The following is a 22548-nucleotide window of genomic DNA, read 5'->3' as shown; positions in this document are numbered from 1 at the left end:
AGGCGTCATTGTAAAGCTGTTTCTCCAAACTCCTAGCAAAGATGCTCTGTCTCTAAAATCTTATCAAAATGAGAAAGAAAAAAATCCAGACACAAATAAATGAGCAGAAAGTTTTTATTTTTATTGGTACCAGTATGAACGCTAAAATGTAAATCTAAAGCATGTTTTAAAGTAAACTGTAAATATTACCTGCTGGCATATTTAACCAGATTTTTACTGGTTTGGGACATATGAGACATGTTCAAAGCCTTAAAGGGAATGCCCTCTGCAGTAGGATATGATGACCATCAAGACCACATTCGAACAGTGCCATCTGAGCCTCCGGAAAACAGACTCTCTCCATCATGAGAAAATACAACTGTGTGAGCCTCATTCTCATGGCCCACCAATTTGTGAATCTGCCCTGATTTAAGATCCAGCAAATGAATAACTCCATTGCCACTTGCCTGAGCTAATACTCGACCTGAGAGAAAGAGAGGGAGGGAGAGAGAGATCAAAGTTTTATTTCCAGTGGTCACAGTTTATAAGCGGTGGAATATACAGTTTTGTTACAATTTTAATTCAACAGATTCATTTTATGTTAGATGTCAGTCATTGAATATAAACTAACTCCTATTAGTATAGGAAATCATTTCAGTCAAAATTAAGTCATGCCAATGATTAGATTATAGAAATTTAAAATAAGAAACTAAAATCTAATGCTCTGACTAGTTTATATGCCCTGCTAGTCTCCTTTTATTTGAGATTAATAAATAATTTTAAGAATATGAGATTGAAAGCACTAAGTTCTATGGCTGTCTTTTCCAAGTGAATTATTTGTTAAAATTGTTAAAAGCATAGGCTTAAAATGTATCCATGGCAAAGATCTATACACATATAGACACATATAGATAAGAGTATATATATAATTTATATTTTAAAATTGGTGTTACATTAAACTTTTTAAAATAATTATACTAAATCATTACTTAAAACAATAATACACTTTTTTAAAAATTGTGACACTCATTAACTCAATAAATTCTTTGGAGTTGAAGTAAAAATACAACTTCCATTTCAAAAATGACTTATGGTTTTTTACTCTAATTTAAAATTCAAAATTCTGTTAAATTTTTGTTAGACTTGAGAACTGAATGCAGCACAGAGTATTCTTATAATTTTTATAGCACATATTTTTGAGTGAATAACTTCCTTAAAGGAAAACTATATAAGCAATCCAATTCCAACTAATACTTTTTTTTAACAGTCCAGTAACAAACAGGGAATTTACAGGTAAATAAAAGCAACAGAATATGTTTACACAAGTACAGTATGTGGGGTAAATAAGTACATTAGTACTATTCATGGGATTATGTAATCAAACTTAGAGGGCATATAGCATCATTTCAATAACAACATTCAAAATTCATCAAACTCTTTCAAACATGCTAGATACTAAATTTAGTACCTGACACAAATTACTCCATATAATCCTTACAATAATCTAATGATAAAAAATAATATTAACTCCATAGTATAGGTGAATAAAGAGAGATTTGGAAAGCTAAGAAACTTGATTAAGATGATACCCTATGTATGGATGGAGCTAGCATTTAATAATTACAAGCACCTTGAATATAAAACCTGGGCTTTTAATCATTGTTTTCCACATCCAGCATAGCATTGTTATCAGTGATGCCTTCTTGACAAATTTTAAGTTGGTGATATGTTATGAAAATAGAATTTGTTTCATAATGAAAATGATATCACCATAAAAGTCAGAGTGAAATATTTAATCACAAATTGTACTCAAAATTGTCATGATTATCTCTAAAACAGAGAAAGTTATAAAAGTAAAGCTAACCATGATAAATATGGCCTATTTGCAAACCTTTATAACTACTGGGCTTCTTCATCTAGAACAAAACCTGACACAGCAAAGATCTTTAGGATGGATTAGAGTGTCCAAAGCAGCAGATGTGAATATTTATTATAAACCCCTTTTTACTAAGTCTTTGCTGACAGAGGCATTACCTATGGATTTCACTTTCAGCCTCACTCTATAGGCAATTGCTGTTTGTGACTTTCCTAAGAATCGAACAAATAACTTTTCTCTTGTAGTCTTCATATAACAGCTAGAAAGATGGTGAATATTATTTACTATTTTTGAAATTAAACAGAATCAAAACTCATAAAGAAAAAGGAAAGAATTAGCTTTAAATCATTATCTTTTGTTGATGTCAAATCTATAAAAATTATACTTAGAAATACTTATGAAAGTCCTTGGTAATTTCTGAGTTTATTCAATAAAATAGAGAAAATTATAATATTGGAACTTAATGATAGGATTATATAATTCAGCAGCACTATGTCTCAGGTATTTTTTAAAAAATTGTCTTTGCTAGAACAGATTTGAGTCAGCAAGTTTGCGGTGAGGTTTTTCAGATTTAGTTGAACTAAGGGGTACAAATTTATAATCATGTTCAATTTTAAAGTATATTGGAATAAGGTTAAGATGGCGGTGTAAGAAAACTCTGAACTTACCTCTTCCCATGGACACATCAAATATACATCTACATATAGAACAATTCATCCTGAAGAACTTAGGGCTGATTGAACAATTCATCCTGAAGAACTTAGGGCTTTTGCTCAACAAAAGACAGAGGGATCACATAGAGAAGTGTAGGAGAGGCTGTGACATTGTAATCATGGGGACATGCAACTGGAAGTAGGGAGAAATATCATGGAGGGGCCCTTGGCAAATTCACCTGCTCTGGGGCATAGAAACAAACAGAAATTTAAAGGGCTCCTAGACTGTATATGAAAATTCCATTCACTGACCCAAGGCACCTGCCAAATGGATAAATAACTGTAAGAACTCCTGGGATGTGTGGAAACTCTCTGGGATCAGAGGTACTGGAGAGCACCATTGTTACATTCCTTCTTCACCAGACAGTGAAGGTAGGAGGTTGGTCCAAGAACTCTAGCTACATGCAAGGTCTCGACAGCGTGCTTTGACAACCTCAGGCAATGCCTGAGGCAATCCCAGCCAAATGATCCACCAACTCACCCCAGGTGCCTCACACACCCACTTCAGCTCCAGTTGGCCTGCCAAAACCACCCAGCACACACAGTTTACCCAGAGGCTGTATCTATACAAGGCCACCACATTTTAAGATCAGAAGAGGTAGCTGTTTATTCTAATACAAATAAATAAAGAAAATAAAACAAAATGAGAAGGGAATATGTTCCTAAAGAAAGAACAAGAAAAAAAAAAACAACAGAATAATAACCCCTAATAAAATGAAGATAAGTAATTTGCTTGATAAAGAATTCAAAATGATGGTCTTAAGGCTGCTTACCAAACTTGGGGAGAACAGAGAAACTCAGTGTGAACATCGACAAAGAGAAAATATAATAAAGAACCAATCAGAGATGAAGAATACAATAACTGAAAGGGGGGTAAAAATCACTAGAGGGAATCAATAGCAGATTAGATATTACAGAAGAATGAATTAGTGACCTGGAAGATTGAATAGTAGAAATCACCCAATCAGAACAGCAAAAAAAAATTTTTTTAATGAGGATAGTATAAGGTATCTCTGAGATAATATCAAACACATGAACATTCATACTTCCAGAAGAGGGTGGAAGAAAACTTATTTGAATAATTTATGGTTGAAAACTAAACTTTTCTACACTGAGGAAGAAAGCAGATATTCAGGTTTAGAAAGCACAGTGAGTTCCAAACAAGAAGAACTCAAAGAGAAACACTCCAAGACATATTGCAAGTAAAATAGCAAAAGTTAAAGAAAAAATCTTGAAGGCAGCAAGAGGAAAATAACTAGACATATGCAAGGGAAATCATCTAAGAGTATCAGCTGATTTTATACTGGAAACTTTGCAAGCCAGAAGGGTGTGGCAGGATATATTTAAAGTGCTAAAAGAAACCTATAATCTGGAATATTCTACCTGGCAAAATTATTATTTAGGATTGAAGGTGAGAGAAAGAGTTTTTCAGAAAAGCAAAAACTAAAGTTCATCACTACTAAAACTACTTTATGAGACATGTTAAATGATTTTCTTTAAGTGGGAAAAAAAGAGCCATAACCATAAATTTAATATATATATGAATAAAAATCTCACAAGTAAAACCAAATATGTAGTAAAGGCAGTGGATCAGACATGTAAAAAGCTAATATAAAGGTTAAAAGACAAACACAATAAATACATATGGGGTACACAAGACAAAAAGATTTAAAACTATGTCAAAAACAAAGTTTGGAAGAGAGAGGAAAAATGTAGCATTTTCAGAATGTATTCAAACTAAAATGTTTAAAATAGACTGCTATCTATATATCATCTATCTATCTATCTATCTCTCTCTCTCTCTCTCTCTCTCTCTCTCTCTCTCTATCTTTCTATCTAGTTGATATATATGGACCTTATGGTAACCATAAACCAAAAATCTATAAAAGATACACAATAAATAAAGGAGAAGAAACTCAAACATGTCAGTAAAAAACCCCAGCATACCACTAAGGGAAGAAGCCAAGAGAATAAGAAAGAAACAGAGAAAATTTATAAAACCAACAAGAAAAATTAATACAATTTCAATAAATACTTACCTAAGAATAACTACTTAAATGTAAATAGATTAACAATCCATTCAAAAGACATAGGGCAAATGAATGAATTTAAAAAAAATCTATATGCTGCTTACAAGAGACTCTTCAGATCAAAAGACACACAGAGACTGAAAATGAAGAAATGGAAAACATATTCCATACAAATAGAAACAAAAAGAAACCTGGGTAGAAATACTCATATCAAACAAAATAGATTTTAAAACAAAGACTGTAAAAAGAGACAAATAAGGTCAATAAATAATGATAAAAGGGGTCAATCCAAGAAACAAAATATATCTGTAAATATTTATGCACCCAACATAGAAGCACCTAAGTATATTAAGCAGATATTAAGAGACATAGAGACCTTGAGAGTTTGAGAGTTAATTAATAACAGTAAGGAACTTTAATACCCCATTTATATCAATGGATAGATTATCAAGATAGAAAATCAAAGAGGAAACATTGGCCTTAAACAACAGACTAGATCAGACAGATTCAATAGATATTTACAGAACATTTCTCCCCCCAACTGCAGAATACACATTTTTTTTTTAAGTGCACATGGAATACTCTCCAGGACAGATCCATACATTAGGCTACAAAACAAGTCTCAATAAATTTTAAAAAATTGAATTCATATCAAGTATCTTTTTCAACCATAACAGTATAAAAGTTGAAATTGATTACAAGAAACTGGAGAAAACACAAACACATGGATACATAAAAACATACTACTAAATAACCAATGAGTCATAGAAGAAATTAAAGAGGAAATTTAAAAAATATCTTGAGACAAATGAAAATGGAAACACAACTCTCCAAAAACAATGGGATGTAGCAAAATCAGTTATTGGAGAGAAACTTATAGCAATACAGGCCTGCCTCAAAAAACAAGAAAAAAATTCAAAAAAACTATCTAACTGTACATATAAGGGAGCTTGAAAAAGAACAAACAAAACACAAAGTTAGTAGAAGGAAGGAAGGAAAAAAAACAATAGGAAAAATCAATGGAACAAAGAGCTGGTTCTTTGGCAAAAATAAACAAAATTGATAAACCTTTAGCCAGACCCAAGAAAAAAAGAAGGCCCAAGTAAATAAAATCAGAAATGAAAGAGAAGTGACAACTGACACCACAGAAATATAAAGGATCATATGACAACCAACTGGACAACTTAGAAGAAATAGATTCATTTCTAGAAACATACAGGCTTCCGAGAATGAACCAGGAAGAAACAAAATCTGAACATATTGATTACTAGTAATAACACTGAATCAGTAATCAAAAAAAAAAAAAAAAAACCTCCAACAAAAACCCAAGAGCAGACAGATTTACAGGTGAATTCTACCAAACATTTAAAGAAGAATTAATACTTATACTTTTCAAAGTATTCCAAAAAAATTCAAGGTAACCTTCCAAACTCTTTCTTTGATGCCAGAATTACCTTGATACAACAACCAAACAAAAACTTCACAACAAAAAAAATTATAGTTCGATATTCCTGATGAACATAGATGTAAAAATTTTCAACAAGATATTAGCAAACCAAATTCAAGAATATATTAAAAGGATCGTATGTCATGATCAAATGGGATTTATTCTACTGACAAAAGGATGGTTCAACATTCTCAAATCAATTAACATGATACACCACATAACGAAATCAAGGATAAAAATCATGATCATCTCAAGAGATGCAGAAAAAGCATTTGACAATATTCAACATCCATATATGACAACAACTCTCAACAAAGTGGATATAGAGGAAACAGACCTCAGCATAATAAAGCCTATACATGACAAACTCACAGCTAACACCATACTCAATGGTGAAAAGTGGAAAGCGTTCCTCTGTGATCAGGAATAAAACAAAGGTGCCCACTCTCGCCATTCCCACCACTCCTATCCAACATAGTATTGTAAGTCAGTCCTGGCCACAACAATCAGAGAAGACAAATACATAAAAAGCATCAAAATTGTAAAGAAAGAAGTAAAACTGACATAATACTAGATATAGAAAATCCTAAAGACTCCACTAAAAAACTACTAGAATAAATTAATTCTGAATATTGTAGGTTACAAAATTAATATTCAGAAATCTGTTGTGTTTCTATACACTAATAAGAAACTATCAGAAAAAGAAATTTAAAAAGCAATTATATATATAATGGCTTCAAATAGAATAGAATACCTGGAAATAAATTTAACCAAGGAGGTAAAAGTCCTGAACTCTGAAAACTATGCAACATTGATTAAAGAGATTAAAGAAGACACAAATCAATACAAGGATATATTGTGCTCATAGATTGGAAGGATTGATGTTGTTCAAATTTCCATACTACCTAAAGCAATCTACAGATTTAATGCAATCCCTGTCAAAATACTAATGGCATTTTTCACAAAACTTGAATAATCCTAAAATTTATATTAAACTGCAAAAGATCCGATTGCCAAAGCAATCTTGAGAAAGAACAAAATTGAAGGCATCATGCTTCCCGATTTCAAACTGTACTACAAAGCTATAGTACTGGCACAAAAACAGATACATAAGAGTCAATGAAAGAGAATATAGAGCCCAGAAATAAACTCTTATTTATATGGTCAATTAATCTATGACAAGAGTTGAGAACATACAATGGGGAGATATTGTCTTCAATAAATGGTACTGGGGAAAAAGGGTATATACATACAAATAAAAATTAATCTGGACTACTTTCTTACACCATAAACAAAAATAAACTCTAAATTGATCGAATAGGTGGTAAACTCTTTGACATTGATCTCAGCAATATTTGTTTGGATATTTCTTTTCGTGAAAGGGTGACAAAAGCAAAAATAAATATATGCAACCATATCAAACTAAAAAGTTTTTGTACAGTGAAGCAAACCATCAACAAAACGAAAAGATAACCTACTGAATCGGAGAAGATATTTGCAAATGACATATCCAATAAGGAGTTACTATCCAAATATATAAAGAAATCAGACAACTCAACATCGAAAAAAAAATCTGATTAAAAATTGGGCAGAAGACCTGAATAGACATTTTTCCAAAGAAGACAAACAGATGTCCAACAGACATATGAAAAGATGTCTATGTCATTAACCACGAGGACAATCAAATAAAAATCAAAATGAAATTATACTTCTTAGAATGGTTATTATCAAAAAGTCAACAAATAGTATTGGAGAGGATATAGATGAATGGGAGCCCTCAGGTGCTGTTGGTATTGCAAATTGGTGCAGCCACTGTGGAAAACAGTATGGAGGGTCCTCAAAAAATAAAAATAGAACTACCATACAACCTAGCAGTTCCGCTTCTGAGTATTTATCCAAAGAAAATAAAAACACTAATTTGAAAAGACAGATGCACCCCTATGTTAATTGCAACATTATTTACAGTTGCCAAGATATGGAAGCAACCTAGGTGTCCATCAATATTTAATTGGATAAAAGTGTGGCATCCTCACGTGCATACACACACACAATGGAATATTATTCAGCAATAAAAATAATGTAATGTTGCCATTTGCAGCAACATAAATGTACTTACAAGATATTATCCTAAGTAAAATAACTCAGAGAAAGACAAATACCATGTGACTTTAGTTATATGTGAAATGTAAAAATAAAATAAACATAAACAAAACAAAGCAGAAACATACTCATAAATACAGAGAACAAACTGATGTTTGCCAAAGGAGAGGGAGGTAGGGGAATGGATAAAAAGGTGAAGAGGAACAAAAGGTATAATTCCCAGTTACAAAATAAATAAGTCATGGGGATGTAATACATGGCACAAGGCATATAGTCACTGAAATCATAACTTTGTACAGTGAAAGATGATTATTAGACTTATTGTAGTGATCACATTATAGGTATGTAAATATAAAATCACTGTTGTACAACTAAAATTAATATAATATTGTATATCATCTATGCTTTAATAAAAATATACTAAAAAATGAAGTATATTACATGGCATACAATATCTGACCACCTAAAAAATTTTATTAGAATTGAGATGATGCACTCTTTCTAGGTCTGAAGATTTTCAAAAGTACTTACTAGGATGCATATATTACTACATTAGTATCTAGTTGGTATGAGATATAGGAGGCACTTTCAAAAAAATCAACCTAGTGAATTTCTAGCAAGTGGGGGAATTTATAGACATGTAGATGGGTGTCTTTCTAAATATCCTGATGATTGACAATGAAAAATAAACCATAATAAACCATAAAATTATTTGTCATCCCAATGTTAGAGTCTTAATGATAAATTTAGGTAATAAACTTAGCTACATCAAAACTTGGCCAATGAAATTAAAATGTGGTAGAAATAATTTTAAGTAGTACCATAAAAATGTATGAAAATGCAATAATGTTCATATTAAAGTAAATATACCTCTTAAAAATGCAAAATAAAAAATATATAATTTCTTTTATTAAAATGTTATAAAACAAAATTTAACCCAAATTGCCTGATAACATTTATTTCTTGAATAGATTATTTAAAATATCATTTAGCATAGTATTTCAACAAGAATAAGTATACCAAATTATTAATACACACATTTCAAAAATATCACATGGACTGAAAAAGTATAATTTAAAACTAGAGTAATATAGCTTATCAACGTTGATTTAAAAATAAAAATAGCCAAATTGATTCATAAAGGTATTTTAAAATAAAATATAAATATTTGAATATTGATTATGTAAAAAATTACTTGCTTCTCTTCTTTAGTTAATATTTAAGTTATTAGGATGCCCAAATATTTCACAGAATGGGGAAAAAACAAAAGCAAGCAGTCTGAGAAGATTAATATAGTGTTTTTAATAATATAGTTTTATAATTACCATTCTTTCATATAAATAACTATGTATCAATAGGAAGTGATTATGACTATCTATTCACACATCTCTGAAAAACTTAATACTTTCATCTACCAAGACTTCAGAATATTTTCTTGCTGGTTAAATCTGTATCTTTTTTGTTGACCAGTGGGTTTTGCATGAGAATAACATGTCGCTATTTATTTTATTCTACCTGATAAATTTGTCAACTTTTTTTGGCTAAGACAATCACAAAATTTCACCTACCCTCAAAATATTGCTCTACTATTAAATGAACCAACCAATCTTCAAAAATTAGGTCTTTCAAATTTTAGTGTCAAGTAAATTTATCAATTTCTTAAGATAATATAGCTCCTTTAAAGAAGGCAATTTTTTGAAAAAGAAAAAACAACTAATAATATCTTGAGCAAAGTAGAATCAATTAGATTTGATATAAAAACTTGAATATTTGAATGTACTTACTAATTTAATCATCATTAGCAATAGAACTCTTGAAGAAGTTCATGGAATAAATTATTTAGTCCATGAAAATCGAGTGGTAAAATTTATCTGGGTGCATATAATCACTTTGGATAAACCAATATAAAATTGAAAACTTTTAATCTCATAAAAATAAAGGGTAAAAAACTACTGGCACTTTTCAAATTAAAGAATTTTAAATTAATTTTAGATACATATATGTGTGGTTGTAATTTAGTATGATTTTGAGGGTATTTACCTAGAACAGCCCAGAGTTATCTTAAACTTTTCAAATCTTACTTGCCTCCTAACCTAGACTAATTCTTCTTATGTTTAGGAATTCTGCATGCTGCCCATTAATATTTTTACACCAATCATAAAACTTGAAATAGTCAGTGCTTAATACATGTTTGTTACATGAGGAGTGTAGTGTGATATAAATAGAACACCAAGACCTTTATTTTTTAAATAGTAAGAATATGAGCCCATTTCTTTGTCTTTTAGGTCTACAGGAAGAAGTTTATAGTAATCATCATTTACTGAGCATCTCAGAGCTCCATATGTTCCTTAGCTGTTTTGCACTCAACCCTATGAGATAGATAGCCTCCCTAAAGCTAACGAAGAATGAGACTCAGAGGTTAACCTGAGATTTGTATCAAAATCTTTTATATTCAAAAGTCTTGCTTCATTTATTAGCTCGAAAGTTTCTTTCACAAATTAAGACTCATAAATGTGACATTTGAGAGCTTCTCTACGAACACCACTAAATTTACTAGGTAAATAGGATCTTAAATTTAATACTTGTGTTAATCTCATAATTCTTTTATATAGTGTTGATTTTACTATTTTGTAAAGCTCTAAAACATCCATGTCTTGCAGGAGTCATTTTTCATATATCTATATCCATTAATTCTTAAATACACACATTTTCATGCATATATTATACATACTAAAAATCGTACCTGATAACTAAAAAGACTCATGTTACACCCCTGCCCATCTCTCCAGCAACATTATCTCCCTAGTTTATTCATTTGTATTTTGAATGCTATATTCTCTTTCTCCCAGCCTCCAAATGGCAGTAGCATTCATTCCTCTTATTTCCTTTCTCTCCATCCTCAACCCAAGTTCTATCCATTCTTCTTTACTAATTTTCTATAATCTGCCCATTTCCAACCATTATATTCACAATATTAGTTAAAATCCTTAAATTCAGATGTTAGGGTCATTGAAATGATACCTCAAATGATCTTTTTGTTACAATGCCTTTACTTTTAAATCTACCTATGTTAATTCCTAAGGTGTTCGTTCAATTATATTACTCCCATCCTAAAAATCCATACATTTGAATAGAACAACGAAAGCAGCAACAACAACAACAAAGAGACCCTTTACAACTCTGACATTCTCAGGATTGGTTTTGTTTTAGATCCAGCCATTTCATTTTACAAAGATAGGTGAGATAAACCGACTTGCCCAAGGTAAGAAAACGTATTCATGGCAGTTGTAGAAGTCTGTTGAATTATATCTTTGACTTGCAAATTTTTACTCTCTCCTTCTGACATTGAATAATGGTCCTAATGTCTTCACTTGGCTTTTATAATTTTCACACTCTACAACGAATCTGCATTTACTCATGAAATTACACTTTTAGGTAAACCCTGTGTTCATCAGATGATTTACCATCATTTCTTGAATATATTTTTCACTTCCCCAACTTTGGTTTGTTGCTTCTATTATTCCTTTGAATATATTCTTTTAGTTGTCTCCATGGTCCGTGATCATATCTTCCTAATAAAAGTCAACCTATTTATTAAAGCCCAGTTCAAAATGACATTCTTCACCAAGTTGATATAAGGCATTAATAAATGATCTTCCTCTTTTGAATATTTTTTGCATTTTATTCATACCATTCATGTGACAATAGATGCCATAAATAATAGTTAACTATGTATTTGTCCTATCTTCTTAACTTTGACATTACTTGGGAATGGAGGCTACATCTTTTGTAGTCAGTACTCAGTGGTAAAAGTAACAGTTTTTACGGCTACCTTCTCTGAGTACTTGTTATTTGCCAAGCACTGTTCTAAGCCCTTCACACACATTATCTCATTTTATCCTTACAACAACCATATTGTGTTGGTATATACCGAAGCTATCCATTATAGCAGCCATGACTCACACCTGGCTGTTGGAATGCATCTACTACAAACTGAAATGTGCTATAATTGCAAAATGCTCACCAGATTTCAAAGATTTATTGTGAAAAAATATTTCATTAATAATTTTTACATTGATTACATACTGTGATGATAGTATTTTGGATATATTATATTAAATAATATATATTTTAAAAATTAATTTGCCTGTTTTTAAAAAAAAACGTGGCTACTAAACATTTAAAATTATGTATGTGGTTCACATTATATTTCTATTGGAAAGTGCTAGCACATACCTCACTTTGTAGAGGAGGAAAATGAGGCTTAGAGAGATAAAAGCAACTTCTCCAAGGCCAGCTTATAAGTAGTGGAATCTGGATTTGAGGCCTGTATGGCTCCAAACGCATGCTCTTATCCTCTGCGTCATGCCCTAATATCTCCGGATGAATTTTTATTGATTGGCTCAATGTCATTTCTCCCACTGTGATTAAGCTGCCCTCACTAAAATACAACATGAGTCAGAGTAAACATCTCTTGGGTGTGCAGCTCCAGTTTCCAGCTGAATCTCTGCTTGTTCCTAGGAATACTTTAAAATTAATTTCTATTTAAGTATAAGAAATATTTCAAAAATTTCATTTCTGTGGTTACCCTAATAGCATTTATTGACTCTGAGAATCTTACTGTGCAATTAGCTTTCTGGGAATAAGTAAAGGACTTACAAAAGCAGCTTTTATTATTTTAGAGTTCAGAGTCCACCCATGCACCCAGGATTCAACAGTGCCTTAGTGAGCAGAAAAGATACCTGTCCATCTTTAGGTAAGTGTTTTATATTGAGATATTAAACAAATTTATCATTTTATTTTTGCTTTGGGGAAACACACCAAAATACATCATCTTTCAATGCTATGCTTTCAACATTGACTAATATCCCCTCAGACTCAAACAGTAATTTTGAATACAGCGAACATATTTATCCAATTTCTTTACATTAATTGTTCATGAAAAAAGAAACATTTCTCATTTTGTTGAAAGATTTCAAATTAATTTGTTTCGCATTAGGTATTCCTTCAGAATTTAAAAAAAAACAAAATTAAATTGTTAGATTGATAAAGTAAAAATAATTATCTAAGGTAGAGATATGGGGACCTCGATTATCAATATAACAATTCATATCCTATGAAGTTCTAAATAAAAATCATGAGATGAATGAAACTTAATAAACTGGTGTTCAAGTTTTAAGAAGATACTGATTCAGCAATACTTTCCATGGTAGTGTATTCGCTGGACAAAATAATGCCATTTTGTAATGGAACATTAAGAGAAGGAAAACAGGTAGTTTTTCTAAATCATGTTGATAAGAATCTTTAATTTTTTGTTGTTGTTGTTATTGGAGGAATAATTCAGAATGCTAATAAATGTATCAAGAGTTAGAAGTTGAGCTTCCTTGGAAAACTTCTTAATTAATTTAATAACATTTACTCATCATTGTTAGCCAAGGCAACTATGGATACATATACTGTTTGCATTTAAGATGAATTGAGTCCTATTTAATGAGACTCATTAAATGCTGTATCTAATGAAATTGTAAACTTATTGTTTAGAACATTAATTTAGAAGACATACTTTTCTTATTACTCTGTCTATACACTTAACATATATATTAGTAAAAAGGTCACAAAAGTAATTTACATGTTAGATCCTGTTACAAAAATCTAATTTTACAGTGATATTGTGAATCAACAGTTGACTATAACTATGCAGTTTCTTCTTATTTATTCCATCAAGAATAACATCATTCTGAATTAAATGCATATGTCTACGTGAAAGGAATTCTGTTATAAGAAATAGAAGTTGACTTAACACTTTAAGCTTATTCTAAATAATGAAAATGTGAATGAAATATATCTTGAATATCTCATTAAAATAACTTCAGTAAGTTCTCATGATGCTTCACGCTTTGATTAAATTTGGAGCAATACAAACACCTATTTTACATTGCATTTAAATTAGTCTCATATATGGATCATAGGAAATTTTTTATCACAAATATCCAAGAATAAAGTCTAGAACAATTGTGTGACATATATGAAATAACATATCAGAGAGGAAAAGAGAGGCTTTGATCAATAAGGAAATTATTTTTATACACATCAGAAGCAATTTGAAGCAATTCTCTCGATCAATATAGATAGGCAGAAATGCTTCTCGGCATTTATTACCTGTGGAGAATATTATTGATTAATTGTATTGATTTCTAGAATGCATGTGGAGAGGCATCTGTTGTTTTTTTAAAAGATGTCTCAAAATGAAAAGTATCAAGAAACTATTTAAGTTTTGAGGATTTGCATTAATGGCTCAACCTGGGTCATTACTTTGAATTTTAAAAACACCATTGAAAGAGATGAGATTTGATTTAGTTTATTTTGCATCCTATTTCTGATCAATACACTTCAGAAAAAGAAATATATTACTTAGGAATTTAACTTGCTTAAGTGTTAGTAACAATTTATAAACTTTTCTAGTATTTTTACTATGTATATTCTTGCTAAAGAGTCTTAACTTTTCTATTGTAGGTAGTACTGCTTGAAAGAATATTAATTTGTGTCGAAGTAGAAAGATAGGTTAAAAAATAAATGGATTTTAAATGTCTCTGGGTAGAAAAGAAACTCAAGTTATAAACATGACAATAGAGAGAGCTTCAATATCTTATTTTAGGACTGGAGCCAAGCAGGTATGTTTACCTTACTTAGAATAAATAATATGTTTAATGAATACAACAGAGGTTGAAGATAAAATCTACCATTACTTCAAGTTTATATTAAATGTTATTTACTAAGCCTATGAGTTTAGTTCCACAGAGTATGTTTTGTATATTTGCCTTAAATAATTTAAAACAAATACAGTATTTATTTTTGTCTTTCATATGAAATCCACTCTTGTTTAGGAAGGCAGATCTTTGATACTCCAGAAATTCCTAAACATTAGTAGGTGAATAAATCCAAAAAGTAAAGTCTTTCCTTGCTAGGAACATAACGTTTGGTTTTACCATACTCGGGTTTCAAAATATTTTCCTCCTATTAGGAGGGCACGAATGAGTATCTTCTTGAACAGGTGCTTTCCTGCATGAGCTGTCCTCTGAATATTAAAGAAACCCCTTGTGAGATGCACCTAAAGTCCTAAAAATGTTCTAATTATTGAATCTATTTAGAAAATCAACAGCCACCTGCTTTCATTAAGAAATCCTTGTAGACGTGTTTCCTAACATGGTCTTCACCTATGCAGCTGATCAGTGTTGAAATATTTATTCACGGACCCCATGCACCTGGAGCTTTTCAATTTCAGAAAAGCTTTTGCTGATGTCAAAGGAAAATCTAGTTTCTGTTCAGTTCTGGGTATCAGAGAAGCTATGGTAAAGTGTAGTTCAGAGCAAATCATAGACTGTGGTATCTTATTCCCCATTGTTCATGAGTAGGCTTATATTTTATACCAAAAATTTAATTTGAACTTTAATTTTTAAAAACTTATTAGAAATTAATAAAATCACCTTAACATTCTCATTTTTCGCTATTTAAACCATATCTTTTACTACATTTTAAGACTCAAAATTTAGTTCTAATATTTTAGGAGATTTTTCTCCCTTTCTGAATGTGGAATTTTGCCAATGGGAAGAAAAGTGTCAGCTTCTGTTAATGTTGAGGTGGTGAATTATTAATGATTGTATCCTTAGTTTTAGAACTTCATTCTTTCCTACTCCAGGGCAATCGTTCATTGGATAAAATTGGTTAAGTGAGAAACTGGCATCACTATACCATTAATAATCAAAAGGAAGCAAATATGTGATAAAAGAATTAGAGCCAAGATGATACCCACCTACCCACCTGAAGAGGAAAGAATGGCTGGAATATCAAATGTTAAAGCCCAAATGAGTTTGCAGTGGAGAAATGAATTAGTTCAGAGATAGTATAATCTGCTGATGGTTAGAAAATCATCAAATTCTCTGAAATCATAGAGAAATTAGCCTAAATTAAAAATCTTCCTTAATTCATTACATGAGGAAATATAAAAACCTAATACCTGATTGACATGTTACCTTCAAAATGATTTCAAATGGTTGATACAATATAAAACCACTAGTTTCCATATACTTAGTATCTACTTTTTCTTGAATATTTTCTATTACATTATATAGTCCTTACTAAATGTGCAAAAAACATTATTTTCATTTTATAGATGAAGATATTAAATCACAGAGAAGTTATGTAACTTCTTCAAGATCACAGACCTTGTCTATAAACCCTTCGTATTCTATAGCCTCTGGGTTGTGGGGGGTGCGGGGCAGGGCAGAGAGGAGTTATGCCAGAAAGCTAAGCTAATTCGGCTGCTACATAAAGTATTAAATAAATTTATATTAACTCATAATTCTGTGAAGGTACGTTTATGGAAGTCTAACGTAATATTCTAGTATATTGTATTCTGATGACCAGGATTGTACCCTATAGAAAATTTAAAGCAACAAGTGATTAGTTTGTTCTTTACTGTCTCCCTCCATCACACTTTCTTACCCTCTTAATCTGACTTCCTACTTGTATCAAATGGGCTTTTGCTAAACTCTAGGAGACAATATGCAATTAAGGACACTGATGAATACTTGGGGTTAAAATAAAATGAGACACAAATGATTTAGATATGTACATGAGGTATACAAATGTCAAAGTTAACATTTCAATTTTTTAAAAAATAGACTTTGACTTATCTGAATTGATGTAATATCAGTCAGGACATTTTCAGTTGCAAGTGAAAGAAAATCAACTCAAAGCGGTAAAGAGAAAAATATAGCTTAAGAATATATATATTTATAATCCAGAAATATAAGTAGATTAAAACCAGAAATAGTTGGGCCAAGAGGTTGAAATGATGTTTATAAGAACACCATCTCTCATCAGCTCTCAGCTTTCAGCAGTGTGAATTCACTCTCAGGAAGCTTCTCTTCACTTGGTAGCCATAACAGGTTCAGGTTCATGGCCTTCGAAATTCCAGGTCCAAGGGGAGAGTACCTCCATTTCCCAGGAGTTTTATATTGGGTTAAAAAATATTTTCCCTCACTGGCTAGTTTGGATCATGTGCTTATTCCTGAATCAATTACTGTGGATGGTAGCTAGAATGGTGTGATGGACCAAGCCAGGACTTACTGTCTACTACAATAATCAAGAGTACCCAAAGAGACCCAAAGGGAGACCAAGATGCTGTTATTGAAAAGGAAGAACACCTTGAATAAAAAATAAACAAATAAACCCCACTTCAGATAGTTATTCTTTATATGCAAAACCAAAGCCAATTTTCACAGTAGAGAAAAAAATAAGCCACGTTCCAAGCCACTGAAATGATGATTTATTTTCTTTTGTTTTTTCCTTTTGACAATCTGTCTAATTCCATACACTTACTTCCTAAAAGAATCCTATGGAAATAAATAAACTTCATCTGCTTTACTAGAAATTAGCATAATTATATTTTTAAACTGAAGTCAATGTTTGGGGGTCTCTTGATTTACAGTGAGGCCATAAAAGGCAAAAAAAAAATCTCAAGAAAATCTTCGGGGAGAGTGGGGATGAAGAAGGAATTACAATTGCAAAGGAACAGAAAGAAATGAATATCTACATGACAAGCATTCGGTGTTAGAAAATGGAAAATAGTCCATAAAATCAGGTCTCCTTTGCATTAACTAGATACTATGGTTATTAATATCTGAATGGCATTTATATACCAGATTATGTCCCTCAAAAGAAACACTATTCCAGCAAGTCACATTGAATTTCCTTTGTTGGAGAATAAAATTGTTATAATCTCTAAAATTAGAAACATATCATTGCTTTTAAAAGGCTTTTAAAATAATCTCAGTTTTTTCAGGAAAAAAATTAACTTAAGAAAACAATCTTTTAAAGGGCTCTTCTATCAGGTTGATATATTTTAAGTTGCAGTAACAATCTTGTACATGTTAAAAAGAACTTGATGTGCTTCTGAAAGGAAATCTGCATACTAAACATATATATATTTGAGTTATTTTTAAAATAAAGAGCCCAGTTTCAGAAATAAAATATAAACATACATGCAACCAAATAGATAAAAGTTACTTTGTGAAGTCGTTATCTTGGGGGAAAAAACTATACTATTTTTGCTATAGTCAGTGTTTAAACTTAAAATATCCTTATAAAATTGCTTCAGAATAAAACACATAAAAATGTAGTGGAAGGAGATTGATGAAACAAAATTGACAAAATCTTAAGAGTTATTGAACCTGGGTGATGGGTAAATGGGGTTCATGATAGTTTGTTTGGAAAATGATGTTCAAAGTTTTAAAATATTAGTTAAATAATAATATCAGCATCATTACTGCGTAGTCATTTGTTATATTTAGAACTGAAAATCTGTTTATTATTAAAGAGATGTACAAATTGTTCTAGAACTAGGTATATATACAATGTGTCTAAATAATTACATTAGCAGCTATAGAGTCAGTGATAACTGAAGACACTAAATATAATGTGCTCAAAAATCAGACTTGAAACCTAAGTCATTTTCAATTATAATTTAAAAAATAAAATACATGTCACTTAAGATGGTTTTATTTAGTGCTCAGATGTAGATGCTTTAAATGTCATACTCTTGCACATAATTCTGAATCAGCACTTAAAAAGTGTATTCTAAATTGTGAACCACACTATATGATTTAAAATATTTAAAGTATTTATATAAAATATTAAAATTTGTATTGTATAAGGAATAGTTATTTACCCAAAGAATTGATAATAATAAGCCATGCTGATATAAAAAATAATCACAGTTGAAATTCAAAAATGAGACTCTTAGAATCACTGTAGAGCTCCAGCTGAACTTAAGAAAAGCTTAAAGAAACAAAAAGAAAGAGTTGCCTTTGTAGAATCGGCTTGTACTATGGAAACAAATAACACTAAGATTTTCATTAAAAATTAGTATCCATTATACCCAGAAAGCAGATTGAAAACACAGAATGAATTTCCTGGCTCACTCTATGTTTTAGCCAATGGTAATGCCCGAACACACCAGATAATTGTACCACCATCTGCTTCACATTGATTATATAGTCCTGGTAGTACATTTCCTATGACCGGAGAGAGATTCCATTAAAAAAATTAAACATTATTTTACTGGATAACAATCTGCAATTTTGGCAAAAATACTTATAACAAGTATTTTATCCTTCTCCTAGACATGAAAATAATAATTCTCATCTATTACATACTTAATTGAATCAATATCTTACCTTTTATTATTCAATAGACTAGTTCAGAAGGAAAAAATAACTTTTTAAAAATCCTATTCTAGATATTCTCGAACCAAACTTTTCTACCTGGTGATAAAAATGGACAAGACAAGATAAAGCCAAATCTTGCATATTTCCCTCAGGGGCTGCTCTCCTAAGGAGCCAGACATAATTGTAGGCAAACCGTATTATAACATTTAACCAAAACAGAGACAAGCAATCCACAAGCCTTCTGAGAATCATGAAAATGTCCTTAATCTAATTTTAAGAAGAGAGATTGGAAGATTGCTTCCGCATGAAATATTTGCATTTTAAATTAATTTTAATTTTTATTGAGGAAATATATAATATGGTTAAATAAATCAACAATTTCTATAGGCTTATAATGACAAATAACACTTTTCTGCCCTAAATCCTCTCATACCACAAAGGCCCATTCCCAGAAATACTTATTTTAAATTCCTCTTAGTTGCTTCTTTTCTTATCTGTCTTCATATTGAGCAATAATATGTAGTGCTGCTATTCCTTTATATCAATTTCAGACATTGTCTATAGAATTCCTTTCAAGAGAGAATACTAGATTCTTCTGTAATTATACCCACTTCTCATCTTTCCACCCTTCTGGCTAGTTTAGGTCCCAATTCTAGGTTCAGTATTAACAAATTCAGTACTTACACTACTATGACATCTATTCATATAGTTCATCACTGTTGAGCCACTTAGGGTGCTCTAATTATATATCCTTTGTATGGACTTAATTGCCAGACTTTAGTTTATGAGTTGTTTTTCTATATACCTGTCACTATTCACTCCAAAACTCTTCTCTAAAACTATAGAACTTCTGCCAATATTATTTTTCTCATGGTCAAATACATCAAGTTTATTTTTGGATCTTTTTTTCCTGGAGACCGTACATCCCAAACAAGAGCTTGGTTACATAAGAAAAATACATCCTCTGGGGGTTGTTGAGAAAGCATGTATATGGCGATGATATTCTGAGTGGGAGGCAAACTGACATTTTCATTGTGTGATCCTCAAATGTCAGTAAATGTAAGCATTTTCTTTGGGTCCTATTCAACTTTTACAGCAATAAATCCTGACTGGTGGCCCGTGTTCCAGGAGCTGGAGGAGGGAAGGATAGAGAATCTTGGTAGTTAAAGTTCTCATTTTGTGTTCATTTTTGTGCCTTGTGTCCTGAGTCCAGAGCCTGTTCCAATTCAACCTTCCCTTGAGGATTGTGGTTCAGAGGGCTGGTTGCTTACTCGAGCAGAGTAGGGAAAAGGTCTCAGGGATTAAAATTTGTCTTTATATAAATGGGCCAGATCCATGCCTCATTCCTTGTAGCAGGTGACACTAATTCCAGAATCATTAGAGAGCTTTTTGGTGCAAATTAAATCATTCTGAAATTTTCCTTTTTAGGCTTAAATCACTGCTTTCCATACTTTGCTAAGTCTGTTACCAGTCCTCCATCTGTTTTCCACTGACATCTCAGGCTCACCATAAAATTCTCTCCTTTATTTGTCATTGTGTATTTATACTCATGTCCTTTTTTGCTATCATTGTAGTGGGGCTTTGGCATTTAATTTACTATATTTAACACATTCTTCAATATGATATTTACATTTTGGTGAATAAAATGTACTGCAAATTTTTCCATCTCTATTCTATTCAATAAATTCGGTAATCTGAGCTTTAAGTATATGCTTTTAAACATTATATGAGATTTTATGACATATTATTTTTTAATGAAAAAGATGAAACCCCCAAATATTTTTCTTTTTTCTTACTTGACCTTCACCCTCTATAGGTGTTTTATATATATTAACCTATTTACTTCTCATATTATCCTAATGGATAATTAGGAAAGCATCCTAATGGTTGTTATCCCAATATTAAAGAACAGGAAATTAAACCCATGCAGCTTGAGGAAATTGCCATGTGTCACAAAGAACTATTTTAAAAAACCCAAAGAGTCAAAATAATCGAGAAAGAACAAAGTTGGAGGCATTGCACTTCCTGATTTCAAACTATATTACAAAGCTCTAGTAATCAAAACAGTATGGCACTAGCACAAAACTATACATAAATCAATGGAACAGAATAGAAAACTCAGAAATAAAACCACACATACATGGTCAATTAATTTATGACAAAGGAACCAAGAATATACAATGGGGAAAGGACAATCTCTTCAGTAAATGGTGTTATGAAAACTGGACAGGCACATGTAAAAGAATGAAACTGGACCACCATCTTACTCCCCAAACAAAAGTAATTCAAAGTGAGTTAAAGACTTAATTGAAAGATCTGAAACCATAAAACTCCTAGAATTAAACATAGACAGTAAGTTCTTTGACTTCAGTCTTGGCTTTTTTTTTTTTTTTTTTTTTTGGAGTTGACCCCAAAAGCCAAAGCAACAAAAGCAAAAACAAACAAGTGGGTCATCATCAAACTAAAAGCTTGTGCACAGCAAAGGAAGCTATCAACAAAATGAAAAGGTAACCTACAGAATGGAAGAAAATATTTGCAAATCATACATCTGGCAAAGGGTTAATAACCAAAATATATAAAGAACTCATACAATTTAACAGTAAAATAACCCAAACAATCTAATTTAAAAATGAACAAAGGATCTGAATAGACATTTCCAAAGAAGACATATAGATGGCCAGCAGGTACATGAAAAAGTGCTCACTATCACTCATCATCAGGGAAATGCAAATCAAAACCACAATAAAATATCACTTCATACTTATTAGAATGGCTATCATCAACAAGACAAGACATAACAAATTTTGATGAGGATGTGGAGAAAAGGGAACCCTTGTGCACTGTTGGTGGGAATGTAAATTAGAGTAGCCACTACGAAATACGGTTTGGAGGTATTTCAAAAAAATTAAAAATAGAACTACCATATGATCCAGAAATTTCACTTCTGGGTATTTGTTCAAAAGAAATGAAAACACTAACTCAAAAACATACCTGCACCTCAATGTTTGCTGTAGCCTTATTTACAATAGCTGAGACATGGAAGCAACCTAGGTGTCCACAGACAGATGAATGGATAAAAAAAGCTGTGGCATATATACACAATGGAATATTATTCAGCCATAAAAAAAGAATGAAATCTTACCATTTGCAATAACGTGAGTGGACTTTGAGGATA

General features: G+C 31.3%; 1 protein-coding gene across 1 annotated transcript in view; it reads right to left on the bottom strand.

The window, feature by feature from the left end:
• Positions 1–287: 287 nt before the first annotated feature.
• SPAG16 (sperm associated antigen 16) overlaps positions 288–22548 on the bottom strand; it is a 704011-nt gene continuing 681750 nt past the window's right edge. Inside the window, exon 16 of the mRNA XM_006908498.3 lies at positions 288–463. Coding sequence (XP_006908560.1) covers positions 288–463 — 176 coding nt within the window. The remainder of the gene's footprint in view (positions 464–22548) is intronic.

The sequence above is a fragment of the Pteropus alecto genome, unplaced genomic scaffold (genome assembly GCF_000325575.1).
Source record: "Pteropus alecto unplaced genomic scaffold, ASM32557v1 scaffold182, whole genome shotgun sequence".
Classification (NCBI taxonomy): domain Eukaryota; kingdom Metazoa; phylum Chordata; class Mammalia; order Chiroptera; family Pteropodidae; genus Pteropus; species Pteropus alecto.
This window is presented reverse-complemented; position numbering and strand designations above follow the sequence as displayed.